Genomic DNA, 18,966 nt, shown 5'->3' with positions numbered 1-18,966 from the left:
TGCAGGACTCTGCACTTGTCCTTATTGAACCTCATCAAGTTTCTCTTGGTCCAATCCTCTAATTTGTCTAGGTCCCTCTGTGTCCTATCCCTACCCTCCAGCGTGCCTACCACTCCTCCCAGTTTAGTGTCATCTGCAGAGAGAAGCTGCTCTTAGCAGAGCCAGCTGATAAGACAGAATGTTCCAGTGACTGGCATCTCATTAAAAGGAAGGGGAAAAAAGAGCTGGAAGTCATTATTAAGGAGTATGCTATAAATCATTATAAAACCAAAGCTTTGAAGAACTAAGGTCTTGCAATATTAGGATTCTTGGCATCAGAAGAAAGTGAAATGATTTTCCTGGTCAATTGTTAAATCTGGTGTCTGTGTAGAGAATTGACTCCCACACCCTTAAGTCTGGAAACCTTAGAATTCTTAACAAACCTTTTTTCCAGTGCTCCTTCTCTAACGTGAACATGTGTTACTTTTGTTCCCACACATTAGGATAAAAAGAGTAATTATTGCAATTTAAAGACATAAGGGTAAACATATTGAATTTCAAACTAAGAACATACTCGCAACTGTTGCGCAGGCAATTTGGGAGAGGAAGGGGGGACAAAAAAAGTACACTGCATGCTTAATTTATATCTTTAGGGTTCTGTTTTATTCCCAGCTAACATTACATATTCATAGCCAGGGGAAAATATGCACATCTCTGAGGACGACGCAAAAGATTTTAGTAACACAAATAAAAAGATGACTTGTCAAGGGAAAATAAATCCTATTGGCTCAGAAGACAAGTTTTTCTTAAATTTAAATATATCTGAATCAGAGTAGTAAATGCAAGTGGTAATTTTTCTTATATATCTAATAGATTTTGTATCAGGAAGCAAAATTTCTCTCAAATGTTATTTTCTAAATGCTTGGCTAGTTTATGGTTGATTTTTTTCCACTCTAGGTTAATTTACTAACTTCACATTGGACAAGTTAAAAGGTTACTTTTGTCACTTACATAATAGATTTGGTGTTGACTAGGATGACGGGGAAGTCAGTTAAGTCAACGAGGGATGAGATTTTCAAAGGAGCTTGAGGGATTTGGGTGCCCATTTTACTTACGCTCCTTTGAAAAATCCCAGCCTAAGTTAAATGAAAGCAAAAACCCATTATATATAATGGAAATGTGCTATTGAACATGAATCTGAAACATGAAAAACAAGTTTACAGGTGGGCCATCCTTCGGGACATAAATTAATTTAAGGCTAACAGATAAGGGAATGTAACAGTAACACCATGAACAAAATATCATAGACTAGAAGCGGAGGAAGGACCAAACATTACCTTGTAAACTTGGAACGTATTCCCATAGAGCTCTTCTGTTAGCATGTTCCTTTGCTCCAGAATGGCTTTATCATTGTATGCATACTCTACCACAGCAGATGCTTCAGAATGACGGAGCATTTTTTTTACCTCACCTTTAAAGCTTTTAATTATTTCTGCAACTTGTGGTTTTGTTCTGTACCACGTGTAAAGATGGACACCAAGAGAGAGGAGATTAGGGAAAAGAGATGTTATTAGCTTTATTTTTGGAAATGTATATATTTAAGTGATTAAGTATTAGCACAATAAGACAACAATGACAGGTATCTACACCTGGGACCTTAACTAAATACCTACTTTGAAAATACAGTTAGAAAAGCGAACAAAAAGCTCATGTCCATGGTGATAACAGTAGCACTGCAATTGAGTCCCCCTGAGCTTCTCACTAGCATCCACAGATATGAAGGGAGTCCACCCTCAGTCAGCGCTACTTCAAGCGCCATTAACTGCAACTTAAGATCTTTGCTTGGAAGTGTGTGGACTGAATAGGTATGTTGACAGGGTGTGTTAACCATCTGAGTCATCTGGTGCCTTTTGGTGGCTGTGTCTTGGATCCATAGGCATTCTCATTCAACCTTTTGTTTTCCTGTCAGCTCTGCAATAGTGTAGAAGCAGAGAGGGAAGGGTGAGGAGCACATGGGCCATACCTACGCTACAGGTGCCACAGCTAGTCAACATAAACCTGTGTGCAAATGCAGATTACAGAGACAGAAGGGGGTTTTCCGTCACTGTAGGAAACCTGCCCGAGTGATAGTGGATAAAGCAACGGAAGCATTCTTCCATCAACCTAGCTGCATCTATACCAGGAGTTAAGTCAGCAGGTTGGGGGTGGATTTTTCACCCGTAGGTATGTGAACCTAAGTTTTAAGTCTAGACCAGGCCACAGCTAAGCTCCATAAACCTAGCTGATGGAAACAGAAGAAGAAAATGATCAGTGACAGTTTGTCTACCAGAGAAAGGGCAGAGCAAGCTAAGGACAAACAGAAAGCTCCTTGTTCCACAGTAGGGGTGCACATTTATTTTAGAAGACTTTGGATAAACTCTGCATGGGGGGACAACACATTTTTCTGCACTACTGTAACCTTGACAAAGGGAAGGGTATTTCTTTCAAGGACTTTATTATATATTAAACAAGGGAAGGTTTTGAGTGTGTTTTTCCTCCCTCTCTTTTACACTTGTAGTCTGTTTTTTTTATTTGCTGTTCAGAATTTCTGAGGAGAGAAAGCCTACCATGTGACAAGGAGACGGTATTATGGACAGCAGGTAGGCAATCCTCATTCCCAAATACACTACCAAGATAATTTCACATGGAGGGGACAGCCTGGGCCAAAGCTACTATTCACGATACACAGATTAATAATAAAAAAGTACATTCACATTCCAAAATTAACAATATATGTAAGAAAAAAAAATATAAAGACTGGTTTACTTCTTCATACCCACCCATACATAAGAAACTTCTTTACAATATTTCTGGAATATCTGGATTTGCTCAATTCTAGTAGGCTATCTAAGGAGGAAAAGAAAAATAGCAGTTAGTTTTTATCACCCTTTGAAACTGCATGTTTGTTTCCTTTCCTACAAAAGGAAACTAAAAGCCATTGCTCAGTGACCTTTTGCACTCAAGAAGGAATTAATTTATCAGAAAGTGACACCTAAAGAGAAAAAAGTAACTCAAACATGTGTAGCAATAGTGTTTTGGGAGCAAAGAAATACATTAAGGAGAGCTACATTATATAAAACAGTGCCAATTTCCAAAGCAAATACAATATAAAAAGGAAAAATACCTTTTAATTCTTCAAATGTCTCTTGCCTTTGCTTGTCATTACCATACTGAATGAAACACTGGATAACTCGTGTTGAGTCATGTGCAAATGCCATCTGTAAGATAACCATTTTTATTATCCCAGCCTTTCGTGTGACATTGCATTTACTCTGTTAAGAGCATAGTTTTATGCAGCATGTAGGATGCCATGGCAAAAAGATGCTATATAAATACAATACATTATAAAGAAACAAACAAGTTTTAAACTAAGTGCAGTTTTAACAGTTTTCATTGCTCCAGTATTTCTTTACCAAACAGACTACAATCAATACCTGCTACAGCAGGGAAAGGAAAGTTTTGCCATCATCTGTAAATATGTACCAAAAATATTGAATATTTTATTGACTGGAACAGCCCCATGAGATGCACATCCTGTTTTCTTGAGACTCTCACAGGGACAACAGTCACGCAGTCTCACCCAAGCACAAGACAATATGATCAGGATGCTCAATCTAACAAAGTAGGTAGCATCGAGCAGCCACAATTTCAATTCACTTTAAAACCCAATAGTTGACTCTGCTTCACTACAATTCACAGTGAACATACACACCCAAAAAGTGAAGTAAAAATAATGAGACTGTTAGTATTTAAAATGTAATGGTAGAAATGTGCACCAGGGCATTAACTTTGGTGAAGGGTTTTTAAGAAAATCAAACGCAAAAATCCACTACAAGTACAACTCTTACTGAAACTGCAAGTTAACCAAAGTTCACTTACACTCAATGGGAATTTTAGAGATTAGAATGCTGGCTGCTAAAGCCACCTGATCAGCAAAGTTTTCCTGTCACTATTATCCTAAAAGACTGGGAGCATAGAGTGCAATTTTTCAAACCCAATGTCTTCATTCGCTGAAACCTAGTTCTATCTGGATATTTTCAATGTCCCCTGTAGCTTCTAGATAAATAGGGTTGTACTGTATGGTTCACAAGGTCATTTAGTGCAACACACTTTTTCATTATTCAAAAAAGCGGATTTATTAACTTGCACACTGAGTTTTAAATTACGTGTTACTGTATTTTTCTTACAGTTTTAATTTTCCCCTGAAGCAGTTTATGTAGTTCATTTATTAGCTTCTGTCGCTTCTCCTTGTCACAGTTTTTCCTACAAACAAAAACAGACAAGCAGGAGAATCTTAGATGAGAAAGCAGCTTTTTGGAAATACAAAAATAACTGGAAGTCATGAGCAAGGCGGACAAAAAAAATTTTTTTTAAATGAACTCCCACAAATCCACGTTTAGGTACCCATTTATGAAAGTCCTGGCCAGAAGCATAAGTATATTTCACTTCCTAAGGGTAAGGGTAGATCATAAAATTTCAAAGAGACTCAGCTAGTGGGACTCTAAGGTTCTGAGCATTTTACAGGATCAGGCCTCAGATTATCTTAATCTAAATGATCTCCCCTGAATTTATGCCTATTATTATGATTACACACTTTTACCAAGATCAACCCAGGTGCCTCAAGACTATTTCTACTATCAGCCATCAAAATTTAACTTGAGACCGCCAGAGAATTCTAATTCAAGCTAATTAGATTATAATCTCTTCATGGAATTTACTTGGAGAAATACAAGCATACCCATTCATGAAGACATCGAAGATAGAATGAGCAACGCATCACCACTGCATGAGTAATAATTAAAAAGAACTGTATGAAAAATAATTAAAAAGAACTGTATGAAAAATAGAGCCATTATTACCTTCTCACACTTTCCCATATCTGTTTTGATTTGATGATTACATCATAATTTGTTTTGTCATTTAATTGTCTGCTCTGCTTTAATTCCTTCTTTTTCTTTTTAAAATCACTCCATTTAGGCTTCTTAGGTGCTGACCCTGATGATAAAAACAAAACATTATTTATAACAAAGTAATAGTCTTCTATTGGAGATTGGGGGGCAGATCCTCAGCTGGTGTCCAATGAACTCAATAGAGCTATGGCAATTGACATGAGCTGAGCATCTACCATGACTGCCTAGCTAGCTAATCTGAAAGGGTGAATACATACTAAACACTTGGGGTGGGATTCACAGGGGGACTTGAGAACTGAACTGCACTCTTTAGTTGTCTAAGACCAACATTTAGGTGCCAGTGGCATTCACAAAACCCCTGCTCAGCTGCCACCTAACTGTAGAAGCCTGTGTTTCCACTGACAAAAGTGGCAATCATGCCTAATCCCTGGTGGGATGGGGACTCACAGCCTTCACCTACAGGTACTGATCCAATAAGTGTGCTTAGAGGCTGCTTTAAAGCACATCTATCTGACAGGGCTCCACACAAAATGAAGGATGTAGTGATGGTCATCAGTATTCATCAGAGCAGGGATGGTACCTTGTCTCCCACTTCCCAGGTAGAGTCTGTAGCTCTCTGAATATCGAAGCATTCATACAAAGTGGAACATCTTCAGCAGGAGAGGCTGAGAGAGATCCGCTGCACAATATCCCAAAACCTACTGATTAGGGAACTCACCTGGGAGGTGGGAGACCTGGGTTTAAGTCCCCACTTCAACTCAGTCAGAGTTGAGATTAAACCCTCGGCAAATGGAGATTGTCTCCCACACCCTGGGCATGTGTTCTAGCCACTAGGCTATTGAGTTCTTCTTGAGCCATGGCTTAAGTGCCTACTCCAGGAGAGTTCACTGCTGTGAATCATGAGTGGAGGGAGGTGCCATCCTTTGGCCTGGATTTAAGCACCTAACTCCTTTTGAGAAGCAGGGTTTAGACCAAACCCTGTCCTCCGCATTTCCTACTGGCTAGCTTAGGCAGCTCCACCCTCAGCATGACGACTTTTGTGAATCCCTCTTTTTAGGCATCTAACCTTCCCCATGCATTGTATAAGGAATCTGGCTACCTAATTTTGGTTTGTGCATTCCACAAGGAGGCAGGTAGTCTAATAATCAGGCACTGTAATGATCAGTTGTAGCCCCCTTTGTGAACTGCATCGCCGGTGACTTGCTAGATCTGGCAGCTTCTGCCTGGGAGATATCAGATACTGGAAGAGCAAGACAACTGCCGTGTTATTCTGAAAGCTTTGACAAAGGATAGAGGTAAGTTAAAGTCTTAATGGGATGAATTCTGACCCAGAATACACCTACCATCCATCTGCATCAGAATGTGGCTCAACATATCCCCCATTCTCACCTTACTCCCCACCCCCCAAAAGTGAGAAAAACTTAAATCACCGTTTTTTTGTGATCTCTTAGACAACAAGGAGCATATGCCCACAAAAATTAAACTTAGTGGGGTTCTTGCCTTTCACATCCTTGAGAGAAACTGTCAGAATTCAAAAATGTTGTGCTAGAAAAGAATTAATTCCCAACTGCGAACACTACTCCTGCCTCTGATCATTACCACTGGCACCCTCCTTTATGAAGGAATATAGATAAAAAATAAATATTCAAAAGAGGAAAAATGTGAAACTAAAGGGCACAATCAGTTTATGATCTACTGCCCTCTAATAAATGACAAGTCTTCTTATATACAGATTTCGTCTCTTAAAATTTGTTCCTATTAACATGTTAATGTCTTTAGCTGGAATCTGTTCAAGATGTTTTCAAGTATGTAAAGCACTGGAAACGAACAAAAAAAGATTCTCGACAGAGGAGTTCATTTATAGATTTAAGTAGACCAGCTCTAACAATTACCCACTGCGACTTTATATGTAAAGCCTTCTTGCATGCTTAATCCTTTCATTCAGTGGGATTCATTAGGAGCTTTTACTATATAGTGGCTAAAGACTGCTGCACAGCAAGATTATTACTTTAAAAGGATTCTTCATATGAGATGTCATAAATGAACTTCAAGGTGCACAAAAAGTTGACTAATGTTTGCTTTTAGCTTTAATCATCTCGTAGCAAAATTAATCACTATATACAATACAGATTCACAGAAGTGAAAAGTCAGGGGGCAAGACATGCTAACTAGCACTGTTCAATTGAAGCCCAACCGAATGGATGAATCAAACGCTCACTCTCTTAACAATAAACCGTTTAACAGTTTAGCACTACGCTATTCATTTTTCTCCAAAATACCAAGTCTTCCCTTTTTTAAAGGACAGCAATTTACGCAAGGTATTTTAGGCCACGTCTACACTACCCGCCGAATCAGCGTGTAGTAATCGATCTATCGGAGATCGATTTATTACGTCTCATCTAGACGCGACAAATCGATCCCTAAATTAACGCCCGTACTCCACCTCGGCAGGAGGAGTAAGCAGAGTTGACGGGGGAGCCACGGCAGTCAACTTTTCGCCATGAGGACGGCCAGGTAAGTCAAACTAAGATACTTCAACTTTGGCTACACAAATAGCGTAGCTGAAGTTGCCTATCTTTGATCGACCCTCCCCTCCCCAGTGTAGATCAGCCCCAAGAATCAGTTTGTGTCTCGGAATAAATCACTATTTTTTTAAAAAACAGAAGTGAGCAAATAAGAGAAAAGTTAATAGAAAACTGACAGTCTCTTGATATAGTTAGTGACAACTGAAGTGATGCCTGAAATTCGAATGAGCACGACTGAAGGCTTAAAGATAAAATCTATTAAAAAAATCAATGTAACTCTGATTTAATTCGACCATCACCTCTATTTCTATAGTTTTAAAAAAACAGGAGTATTCCCCAAACTAAATCGAAGTTAAAACAGTGAAAAAACTTATAAAACAGAACTTTAATGTTATTGTATGAGCCTCCAGTTTCCCTCAATTATTAAGCCACACTTCATTTGTGACAACCCTTTACATGCAGAACTGTACGCCTGTGGGAAGCAGCAATCAAATGACAGCTCTCATTAAGAGACACCAAAACCAGAGAGTTATGAAACTATTAAAATAGTGACAGAACTAAATATTTACTAAAAAGTGTCTGTATTTGCACATACACAGAAAAATAAATTTACAAAAATGCAGAAACATCCAGTATAAAACACTGATTGAACTGGTGAATAAATGCTATAGGCCTACAGACCAACAGTACAAATGGAAAAGAAATGCCTTTGTTCTTCAAGTTTTGGCTATGATTGTTAGAAGTACAATACAAGACAAAAACTGATAACTTTTACATTTTGACACCAACACCAGTGGTTAGTCAGCAGCTGGTGCTCTTGTATTAAATGGAGGGGGGGGGTCCCTTCCTCAAAAGGAGACCATCTCCAAATGGCCTTTATCAGATCTGTGTAAAAATAATCAGTAAGGTTGAAAGGCAGATGATAGAAATAGTCACAGCTTTAGTTTAGTCATTTATTACTTGAAGTTATTTATTACACTACAAACTATTATGCATCAGTTTATGCCAGGGCTGGGCAACCTTTTTGGCCCGAGGGCCACATCTGGGTATGGAAATTGTATGGCAGGCCACGAATGCTCACAAAATTAGGTGTTAGGGTGTGGGCTCTGGGGTGAGGCCAGAAATGAGGAGTTCAGGGTACGGGAGGGTGCTCCAGACTGGGACCGAGGGGTTCAGAGGACAGGAGAGGGATCAGGGCTGGGGCAGGAGGGTTTGGGCATGGGAGAGGATCAGGGTGGACGCTCCAGGCAGCACTTACCATAAGGAGCTCCCAGAAGCAGCAGCATGTTTCCCCTCTGGCTCCTAGCGGAGGCACGGGCAGCTTCCGGGAGCCACACAGAGTGGGGCAAGCCCCTGATCCTACTCCCCCAGCTGGAGTGCCGGAACAGGGCAAGCCCTGGACCCGCTCCCCTGGCGGGCTGGATGCGACCCCCAGGCTGTAGTTTGCCCACCCCTAGCTTATGCCATCATACCAAGAAATTAGTCGATAAGTTTAGTTTACTGGTGGACTGCCTATGTTAAACTGGAATTTTCACTGCCACAGACTGTGGGTCATGTGACTTATAATCAGTTTAAATTAACTGAAATAACATTTTCCATGGGAAGTCCAACAGAGTAGCATATTTTATAGTTAGAGTTTTATTAGTATTAGAAATACTGTGGAAGTTGGTGATAATATAGGAGGGTATTGAAAAGAGTAGTAAGACAATCCCCTTCTCCCACTATATTTCCAGTGCAGGCAGCTTGGTTCCTCGTATATTTGTGATCATGCCTATCTCAAATTTCTACTATGGGGTTTTCAGGATAACAGGGGCACAAGCATGACCTAATTACTTATGTCTCTGGTGATTACAACAGAGAACAGTCAACTCATACAGTTAAAAAGCCTTTTCTACAATCTCACACAAATCAAGGCACTTATACCATAGCCCTGATCCCACTTAAATCTATTAACATATTTTAGAATATATATTGTTGAAAGAAAATATGCTTCCATATTATTGTAAGAGTATACTTTACAGATGATATATCACTTCAAAAGGAAAAAAAAAAACAATATACTCACCCCCCTCATTAGCCTCCTGGAGTTTTCTCTTCTTAGTGAACTTTTCTGGTTGCTGCTTACTCTTGAATTGTTTCACACTTGCCTTACCAAGTTTTTTGTTTCCTTTCTCAGATTTCTTGGATCTGAACTTAGGCTTTCCTTTTTCACCTCCTTTGCTGTGAAACTTCTTTGGTGGACCAGAATCTATGCAGAACAAAAAAGAATTACCATATATACTTGTTCATTGGCCCGTTCATTTATAAGCCGACCCCCCATAATGGATAGGTAAAAATAGCAAAAACTGTATGACCCTTTCATAAGCCGACCCTAGATTTCAGGGGTTGGAAAACTTTGGCTCCCGGCCTATCAGGGTTGGGACGTTTTGTTTACCTGGAGTGTTCACAGGCACAGAGCCCCTCAGCTCCCAGTGGCTGTGGTTTGCACTTCCTGCAGCTCCCACTGGCTGGGAACTGCAAACTGCAGCCACAGGGGGCTCAGGGGCTCCATGCCTGCAGATGCTCCAGGTAAACAAAACGACAATGTAATATTCAATTCAATGATTCCATAGAGTTTAAAATCATCAAATTTTGGTGCAGATCCATTTATAAGCTGACCTCCACTCTTTGATGTGTCACTTTTTTACCAAAAATATTCGGCTTATGAACGAGTATATACGGTAGATTGAAAAGGACACAATCCCAGGACTGATGTTATTTTCCAAGTTTCTTTTACTATTAAATGTTTTAATAATTATTTTGTAACAATTAGATTGTGCATAATACACCAAAATCCATGCATGCGGACACAGAATATTATATATACATATGTATAAAAAAAAAAATCAGATCCTGAAAAGACCCCAGCTGTCTTACTAATCTATAACAATTTTATATCCCACCCACCTAGCCTTTTCATCATAGCCTTATGATCCTTCTACTTTTGCCCTAAATCCTTCATATAGATGCAATGCAATACCAAAGGTGAACAGAGGATAATTCTAAAGGAACAAAGCTGTCTTATTGGTAGTAAGAGTTTCACTGCCTCTGAAATCTAAGGCCCCCAGTCCTGCAAACACCTATAAACAAACTATCTGAAGAACACATGTAGTCTAATTGGTATAGTGTGAATGCATGCACGTTAGTTTATCTCTGGCTTGTATCTGGTAACTCTAGATACAAGGCATGGTAATTGCTCACTCTTGGATGTTCAGAAAACTTCTACCAATGAAAGCAACCAGGTACAAACGGCATAAAATGGCTAAATGTTTTGTGTGATGGTTGCAAAGGAAATTGTGGTAAATCTACACATCCTCTAAAGGTCCAGTCTGACAGCTATGACAACAAAATACAGGAACACAACATGTATACATTTCAACAGGGTAATTTCTCCTCTTTTCTGTTTATTAAAAGCCTCTATAAAAACTGTGGTATTCAGTTAAGAGACAGCAAAAATTGTGAGCAAGTAGGCACTTAGAACATGGGAAGAAAGTACAGAGATCTTATATGCAACTCATCCTCTCAGTTGCACAATTAGGTTGTTTTTTTCTTTTTTTAAAAAAATTTAAACCTAGGCTATGCCTACAGTGTACCTTTGAGGTCTCCTGTGTAGCCACTCTTTGCCAGCAGGAAAGAGCTCTCCTGCCAGCAAAATAAAATCACCCTCAATGAGTGGTGGCAGCTGACAAAGCTCTGTCCACACCAGCTCTTTTCATCAGCAAAACTTCTGTCGGTGAGGGGTATAGGTTTTTTCATACTCCTAACCGAAAAAGTTTTATCGACAAAAGTGCAATGTAGCCTTAGAGAAAATAACTGTCAATGGATTTTTTAGATTTATGCTTCCTGAACCTAATAAAGGACTCTGTTCTTGCTCATATTAATTATTCATGGTATTTGCATAGTGAAACAGCTTTATATCATTAATTTGCCATCTGGTGATAATGCTGAATATTTCCCCCCTCGCAATTAATAAAAATAGGCCATGTATGAATGTGAAAGTGAAGAGACAAACCCTAGCTTGAGCTACAGTTCCCTAAAGTGCCTCAATCCTATCTTGTAGCAGTTTTGTTATTCCAGTTATGAGAGACTCTCTTAAGTATAGAATGCAAAGCAACTACATTCTTCAGCACAGGTGGCAACTTGGGAAAATGTGGATTAAAATGAGAACATATTCAATTTTAACCCAATATAGTATTTTGGATCAGATTTTCAAAGTTGAAGGGTTTGCACACATAGCCCACTTGCGCCATCTCAGCTCCTCATTTTCATTATTATATTTAACGTATTGTTCGTATGATTAACCCACTTATGCAGATGAATTTGAGTTTGTTGCACCTGTTGCATTCTCCACCCTTCAATACAAACAGTTTTATGAAATATTATTCTTTGCAGTCTTACTATTGTCTTTTTTAAATTTATGTTTTCTTTGCGGTGCTCTTCCATTTTTCCCCGTGAATCTCTTTTCACCTTTGGCTTCCATAGCAGTGACACTGAAAAACAGAAAAAGAGGCACAACTTGTTGGGGACCATGAATGGATGTGTCTGTTTTAGCTCAAGAGCATAATGACTTCTCTAACTTTAAAAAAAAATCCTTTGTCATAAGCTATATGACAGAACTGACAAAAGAAAACAAGTAGTAATAGACTGTGGCAATAATTTATAATTTTGTATCTCTAACTAGTACTTTTCTCATTATAAATTTAGTTTCCCATTTCTCTTGTAATCATTTGTGAATCTGATTACCAAACCAGGTTAACTTAATACAGCTGCTTGCCTAAGTATCCCATAATGTTCATGGTCAATGGTATTCTTCCGTTCACCAAAAATTCTCCATGTTAAATACCTCTGTTTTTAATAGGAATGATAAAATGCTATAACTGAGTATTTTTGAATATGTTTTGTATAACATCAGGCTGAACACTAAATAAATGCTATGTTTTATCACTGAACATTATATACTTAGTATCCTTTGATCAGGAGGTCACTGCTTGAACCACCTGTTCTGTACTTCCATATTTTAGGGAGACATCATCTGTTTTCACTCCTAAAGGTCCAGATCCTGCAGTTAAATGCAGGATGGGGGCAGAAGTAAAAGCAAACTATATATAAAACCTTGTTTACGAAGTGTTTATTATTTGTACTGTGTCCAAGAGTACAGCAGGCACCTTAAAGTCTCTGCCCTGAAGAGCTCAGAACTAAGTTAAGACTGACAACTTAGAATAAATGCAAATAAGGAAGTGAGAATAGGACAAGGATACATAAATAAAACCTCTCTATCCTGCAAACATTAATGTGTGCGCTTAACTTTAAGCATGCAAGTAAGGTTAAGCACACAAGTGTTTACAGGACTGGAGCATAAAAAAGTACAATAAACTTATAATTATAATGTGTACTTAATAGAAGCTCAAAAATAATACACCCACCCCATTCATTCATTGAACCTGTCCAAATTAATCCTGTTAGAGGCTGCTGCACAACGCACCGAGGAGGGAGGTGAAGTAGAAGGCAGAGCCCTGCTGGACAGATGCAGGAGGCAGGACCCAGATGTCCGTGGGTAAGGAAGCCAGGAACGAACGGCGCTGAGCGGGGTATGAAATCGGGAGTGACAGACGCCAGCGATTAAGGGCTTCGCGAGCCGCAGGAGTTCAGCGCAGTCAGCACAGGCACCCGCGCGGTATCACCCATCAGACGGGCCAGTCGCTGCGCGTATCCCAGGAGTTTCTCAGTGCGCCCTGTCCCCTCACCCGCCCCCGCGAGATGGACACCGAGGGATCCCTACGGGCGACCTCAAGATCCCGCTAGCGCCGTGGAGCCGGACGGGACGAGCCGGGCCGGGCCTAGCAGGGAGGTCGCGGGGGCTGGGGGAGACTCACCCCTCCTCGCACGCAACCCACACAACGGGCGCCTCCCCCCAGCAGCCTCCAGCCCCCACTCACCCAGACACGTGCGCTGCTCCGGCAACCCCTGCACGCACCCCTGCTTTACGGCTACCGTGCTTGGGGAAGGGGAATATTATAGCCAAGCAGAAGTGGCACGACAGTGTCGTTGCAGGCTGCCGTAAAGCAGCAGAAAGAGGTGGGGTCATCACAGCGTGGGGGTTTGTTCTGCTTGGTGCGTACACGCGCGCACATTGGCACTGGCACAGCCTGGCGACGGGATCGTGTCTCCCCGAGTTACTCCGGCTGCCGCAGGCCCGGGCCGAGCCGAGCCGCGAGGCAGTTGGTCGGTCGGTCGGTTTCTCCGCCCACACCTCGACACAGGCGGAGCCAGGCGGGAGTCGAAGCTGCCCAGCTGGAGATGCCGCCGCGGCGGCAGGGCGGTGAGCGAGGCCCGCAGCGCACTTGCGGACTCCGGGCGGGGTGTGAGTTCCCGGCCGGGCAGGTTCTCAGCAGGGGGCTCTTGGCTTCCCCCAAAACCTGCCTCTTGAGGACACGCTGGGGCCTAGCTACTGGACTTGGGGGGCTGCTGCCTGCACCCGCCCCCCGGGATAAAGTAGTGAAACAACCCAACTACATGGCATCCGCCTTCAGCACCCCCACTGTAAAAACTATGCCAGCATCACTGTGCTGGGAGCCTGTTTGTCTCACCGGCTCCCAGCTTCCCACCCATGCAAAGATAAGTCTCTGGCTTGATTTTGTGCCTTTGGTTATTGCCCGTCTGGTTCCACTCACTGCACCCTCGCTTCCATCCCACGTGTCACTTTGGGCTTATCCCGGAGCTGACCTGAGGCTGTCTCTCTGCCCTGGCTGGTTCGAAGAACCCTTTGAACATTGCCATTTAACCACACAGTGTTTTCCTGTTGCAAAGTGTGCCATGCTGCTGTGGTCTGTGATGGGCAGCGCTGGCCTATGTGTAAAATCTGAGGAGTTTAATGTCCTCGCTTTTGACTTTAGGTTCTTTTTGTCTTGATTTCTCTTCTAAAAATAAATCCACTGCTAAAGATCACTCTTTGAAAGTGCTCAGGTCAGGTACAACTCTTCCCATGAGAGTGCTGAAGTTAATTATACTGTAGTCTGTATTCTGTAGTGGGTCAACTCAGGTCTTGAACCACCTGTTGCATGTTACTTAAAGTGAAAGTAGGCACTCCCCTTGGGTGTTCCAAAACTAGCACTTCCAAGGGGCAATATTAAAGTTAGTGAAAAGTTGCTTCTTTAAAACATGTCCCATATATAATATGTGGGAAGATAAAGTCACTCATACAGTTTTAGTTTTTAGCTGCTGCTTTGATTTCCCTGAACGTTATATACTTAGTATCCTTTGATCAGGAGGTCTCTGCTATAACTATCAGTATATCTGTACTGTTATGATGCAGGGATTTTTATTTATATAGATAGGTTTTGAGCTATAAAGCCTTCAATAGGCTTAAAAAAGGGCCTGCATCTCTAAGGCCCCACCCCACCCCACCCCCTTTGTACCATACTGGCACAGTTACAGTAAGTGGCCCCTTGGTTTAAAAGAAAGAGTTGCTAGCAGGGCATTCTCCTGATCTTGAATTCACTCACCCACTTAAGGCTAGAATAAATCTTCAGCCCCAGCTCCAGCTGTTTATGTTGCAAAGCAGTTGGTAAGCTACCTTAAAGATGTAATTAAGGATTCCCCTATACCATCCTATCACTGTGAACATGTAGAGATGGGGAAAATATGTGTGAGAGAGAGATTTTGGTCCCTGGTTGTCTCAGGATGGGATGGAAAGGTGGCTTAGAGTTACCTTCCCCCACTTCAGCTGTGTCATGCTTAGCTAGGGTGACGAGATGTCCCATTTTTGGGGACTTTTTCTTATATAGGCGCCTATTACCCCCCACCCCCAGTTCCATTTTTTCACAGTTACTATCTGGTAACCCTGTTCTTAGCACAACTCAGGATTTAGCTCTAAGTCCAAAATAGCCCAGATCTGTTGGCCGAAAGGACACAATGAAAAGTTTATCTTCCCTCTTTCCCCAAGGCTGGGATTGCGCACTGAGGTTTGGGAATTGTGGCTGGAGGAGGTGGTTTTATTCTCTTCCTAATTTTAAGGAGGCTTCTGCCTTTATTTTTGTTTGTATTACTTTGTTTATATTTTTAATATATGTCAAAGGCATCTAGAGCTCCGCTTTGGAGGAGGCTGTAGCTCTTCACCTCAGTGAATTATTGCAACAGTCTTGACTTGTGAACTAGTCATTTGTACAGATATTCTAAATCATGGTAATTAGTGTAACTAAATATTATCCAGGATGAAAGAAGTAGGTGATTAAAGAAATGCATCCCACACTTAAGAGAAGAAGAAAATAGGTTGTACAGCAAGCAGACATTTCCCCTAGTTATACTGAATTTTTTTGTTTTACAGATTCACCTATATTTTCATTTAAAAAATAGACTTCCAGTCCAAAGGTAAGAGAAATTACTAGAGGAGGTAGTGATGGGACTAGGGGTCCAGTTCTCTGCCTTCTGAAATCAATGGCCAAAAAACACCAAACCCACCATTTAATTCAAGGGCTGCAGGATTGGGGCTACAGCAGTAGTTAAGTACTGTATAACTTTAGAAGTGGATGTACTGTAAAATGATTAGTAGTAGTTATGTAGTATCATAGATGTGCATACCACTTTACAAAACAGAACTGTCTTTCAATCCATGGACCTGTGAAGCAAGTAATTTTTTTTTCACTGAACATTTGCTTCAAAAGTGTATTCTTCTGTCTCTAAAATTAAAAAGTGTGTAGTCTCTGGATACTCCCAGTTGAGTGCCCCCCTCTCAGCTGTTCACTAGACTTTTGTGAGGGGAATCCAGACCTCTGGGCTGCTAGCTGTATGAAGTCTCCAGAGCCTGACTGGATCCCAATCACTGCCCTAGTCTTGTTGTCTCTAGATATACTCTCAGGGCACAGAGCCTCTGTCTTCCACCCCCCTGGCAGGGCCGGCTCCAGGGGTTTTGCTGCCCCAAGCAGCCAAAAAAAAAAAGGCCGCGATCGCAATCTGTGGCAAGTCAGCGGGAGGTCCCTCACTCCGAGTGGGAGTGAGGGACCCTCCGTCGAATTGCTGCCGAATACCTGAAAGTACCGCCCCGCTCAGGAGTGGCTGCCCCAAGCACCTGCTTGATAAGCTGGTGCCTGGAGCCGGCCCTGCCCCCTGGACAGCTGGAATCTGTTCCTATGGCTCAATGCTGATCTTGCAGCCTCCCTCATAGCTTAAATATACCCTTTCCCAGAATTCTACCCAAAGGTGTGAGCCTTCTGGGTTACAGTTTAACTCTCGTGGGAGGCATATGGTAGTTGTGAAGTTTTGTAGTGTTGTGCTGGGGGGGGACCTTTGTCAAGTGACATCCTACTCAGTCTCCTCAGGTGATCACTGATCCTTGCCAGGTGCCTTTGTTAGCCAAAGTGACCTCTCCCCTGACAAACCAGTTCTGGACAGAAGCCAGCTTTTGTCTAGAGTGCTTCCTTCTTGACTAGAGAACAATCAAGATTTAACAATCCTGTATTGCTAGGCCTTTTGACACCACCCCTGTTGGAATTTCAGTCCAAAATTGAGGCAAAAGAATAACAGAGAAGACAAAAGGCTGTAACTTCAAAATGTTTGCAGCTTCATAAGGATACATACAGCGTTTGTAATCTGAGACAGAATTTGTAAATTGTATAGCTAGAATCCCCAAATGACCACACATATACCCATCACTACAAAGCAGACCAAGAGTGCTTTAGAGAATATATAAATGTTCATGACCAAACTAAATACGGCATGAGGTTTTTGGTCACAATTTCAGCGGGTGCGATCCACAAAAGAACTTTAGCATTTCAACACTGAACTTTGCGGTATCTAATTTTTAGGTGCCTAGATAATCACAGGAACAACACTGTGACCCACAAAGGCTGAGTTAGGCACCTAGGCTACTATACAGTGAATGGGGAGAAATAGGTATCTTAGATGGTGATCCACAAAAACCGGCATGCTAGGCAGGAAGCTGCCTAAGCTAGCCAATGAGTGATGCTGATGAGAGAGGTGCGTGCTAAGCCACATCCTTCTCACAGGAATAGGCTTGGCTACACTTGCGAGTTAGAGCACATTAAAGCAGCCCCGGGCACCCTAACTCGTGATGCATCCACACTGGCAAGGCATGTAGAGCGCTCAGAATCCGCAGTTGGAGCGCTCCAGGTAATCCACCTCTATGAGAAGTATAATGCTTGCTGTGCTCCCCGGCTGGCAAACACAGATTCCTACTAACATTATAACCACTGCACTTCATTCCCGTGCAGGGCACCAGACATTACAGGTGGCTTTCAGCCTCAAATTGCTCCCTCAAGGCATCCCTAATCCTTGCAGCCCCACACTGGGCCCCTCTAATAGCCCTGCCCTCTGGTTGTTCAAATTCAGCCTCCAGCATAGGCGTGCGTGGCACATTTCATTAGGGTGTGCACCCAGGGAATTTTATATATATATATATTTTTTAAAGATGAACATTTATTGAATACTCAGTCACAAAGGACATTATTTTTTTCATCAAACAAACTAAAGAAACTAATTTTAACTAAACTTAATTTTTTTTAAATTAATAACTAAACTTTACTTAAAAAATGAGACACAAAATACCAAATTTTTGCTGTAGAGATAACCAGCTGTATACAAAGATACAGTCAATTTTCATGATCTTTATCTTTAACCAGATAATGAGCTAACCCAAACTGACCAAAACAGATTAAGGTTTCTTCATCTTCCTGTCCTAGAGAATGAGACGTCACTCACCAGGTGTTGTGGACTTAAATTCTTCAATCACATCATTGTAATTTACTGATGAAGCCAATTGTTCAATGTACAAAATCATAAGTGAGTCGAGGCGCTGTTGGGACATTGTATTTCTTTGGTTTTTACATGTACTAGTTTTGAAAAGGCTCTTTCACATGAACAGCTTGTAAAAGGTAAGACTGCAAAGCATTGAATAGATTTGTAAAAAGCCTGGAACATGGAAGACCAATCCGATTCCTTTAGCCAATCAAGCCACTCTCTGATGGTGTCCGTAGTACTACCTCTAGGAACAGGTCCTTCATAACCTCAAAGCAATCCGACTTCAGCTTCCAGCTCATCTAAGGACATTTTAAATTTGTTGGCAATGATTCTCATATCGTCCCTGCCAATGTCTAAGCTCAGCAGTTTTCCCATTGCAATCACAATGTTACAAGTCTCCTGTTCAAATCACTGGTCAATGCTGGTAATCACTGAGTCTAGGAGTGGGTAAAATGAAGCTATTCTCTCCTGCTCCTCTTTTGTATCAAAGTGATGTTGGGACTCAAATGCGTCATCAATACGAGTGGACGTTTTTCTCTTCTTAACTGGGGGAATCAATATATCATTCTCTACACACATTTTCACACTGTCATTGAAAATAGACTGAAAATATTCTGGGCCACTTCTTATCGCAGCCAAAGAGTTACACAAGCTTTTAACCCCTGTCATTGCAGTAAGTAAGTTGAGATCTGGCGCTTGAAGAGCCTTACTCACTTTTACCA

General features: G+C 41.4%; 1 protein-coding gene across 2 annotated transcripts in view; it reads right to left on the bottom strand.

Annotated features, from left to right (window-relative positions):
* The window catches only part of PUM3 (pumilio RNA binding family member 3), a 37,471-nt gene extending 23,976 nt beyond the window's left edge, over positions 1–13,495 (bottom strand). The window contains exons 1-8 of one of the 2 annotated variants that reach the window (XM_032801792.1): positions 13,429–13,495; positions 11,891–11,982; positions 9,519–9,701; positions 4,878–5,013; positions 4,206–4,281; positions 3,143–3,236; positions 2,799–2,865; positions 1,317–1,491 (exon numbers count right to left, since the gene is read on the bottom strand). In XM_032801792.1, the coding sequence (XP_032657683.1) occupies positions 1,317–1,491; positions 2,799–2,865; positions 3,143–3,236; positions 4,206–4,281; positions 4,878–5,013; positions 9,519–9,701; positions 11,891–11,972 (813 nt within the window). In that variant the 5' untranslated portion in view covers positions 11,973–11,982; positions 13,429–13,495. Of the gene's footprint in view, positions 1–1,316; positions 1,492–2,798; positions 2,866–3,142; positions 3,237–4,205; positions 4,282–4,877; positions 5,014–9,518; positions 9,702–11,890; positions 11,983–12,915; positions 13,072–13,428 lie in introns of those variants that run through there. The other variant, XM_032801791.2, reaches the window with a different exon arrangement.
* Positions 13,496–18,966: the final 5,471 nt, after the last annotated feature.

Source organism: Chelonoidis abingdonii, chromosome 6, assembly GCF_003597395.2.
Source record: "Chelonoidis abingdonii isolate Lonesome George chromosome 6, CheloAbing_2.0, whole genome shotgun sequence".
NCBI lineage: Eukaryota > Metazoa > Chordata > Testudines > Testudinidae > Chelonoidis > Chelonoidis abingdonii.
Note: the sequence above shows the minus strand (reverse complement) of the source record. Positions and strands in the feature narration are given on the sequence as shown.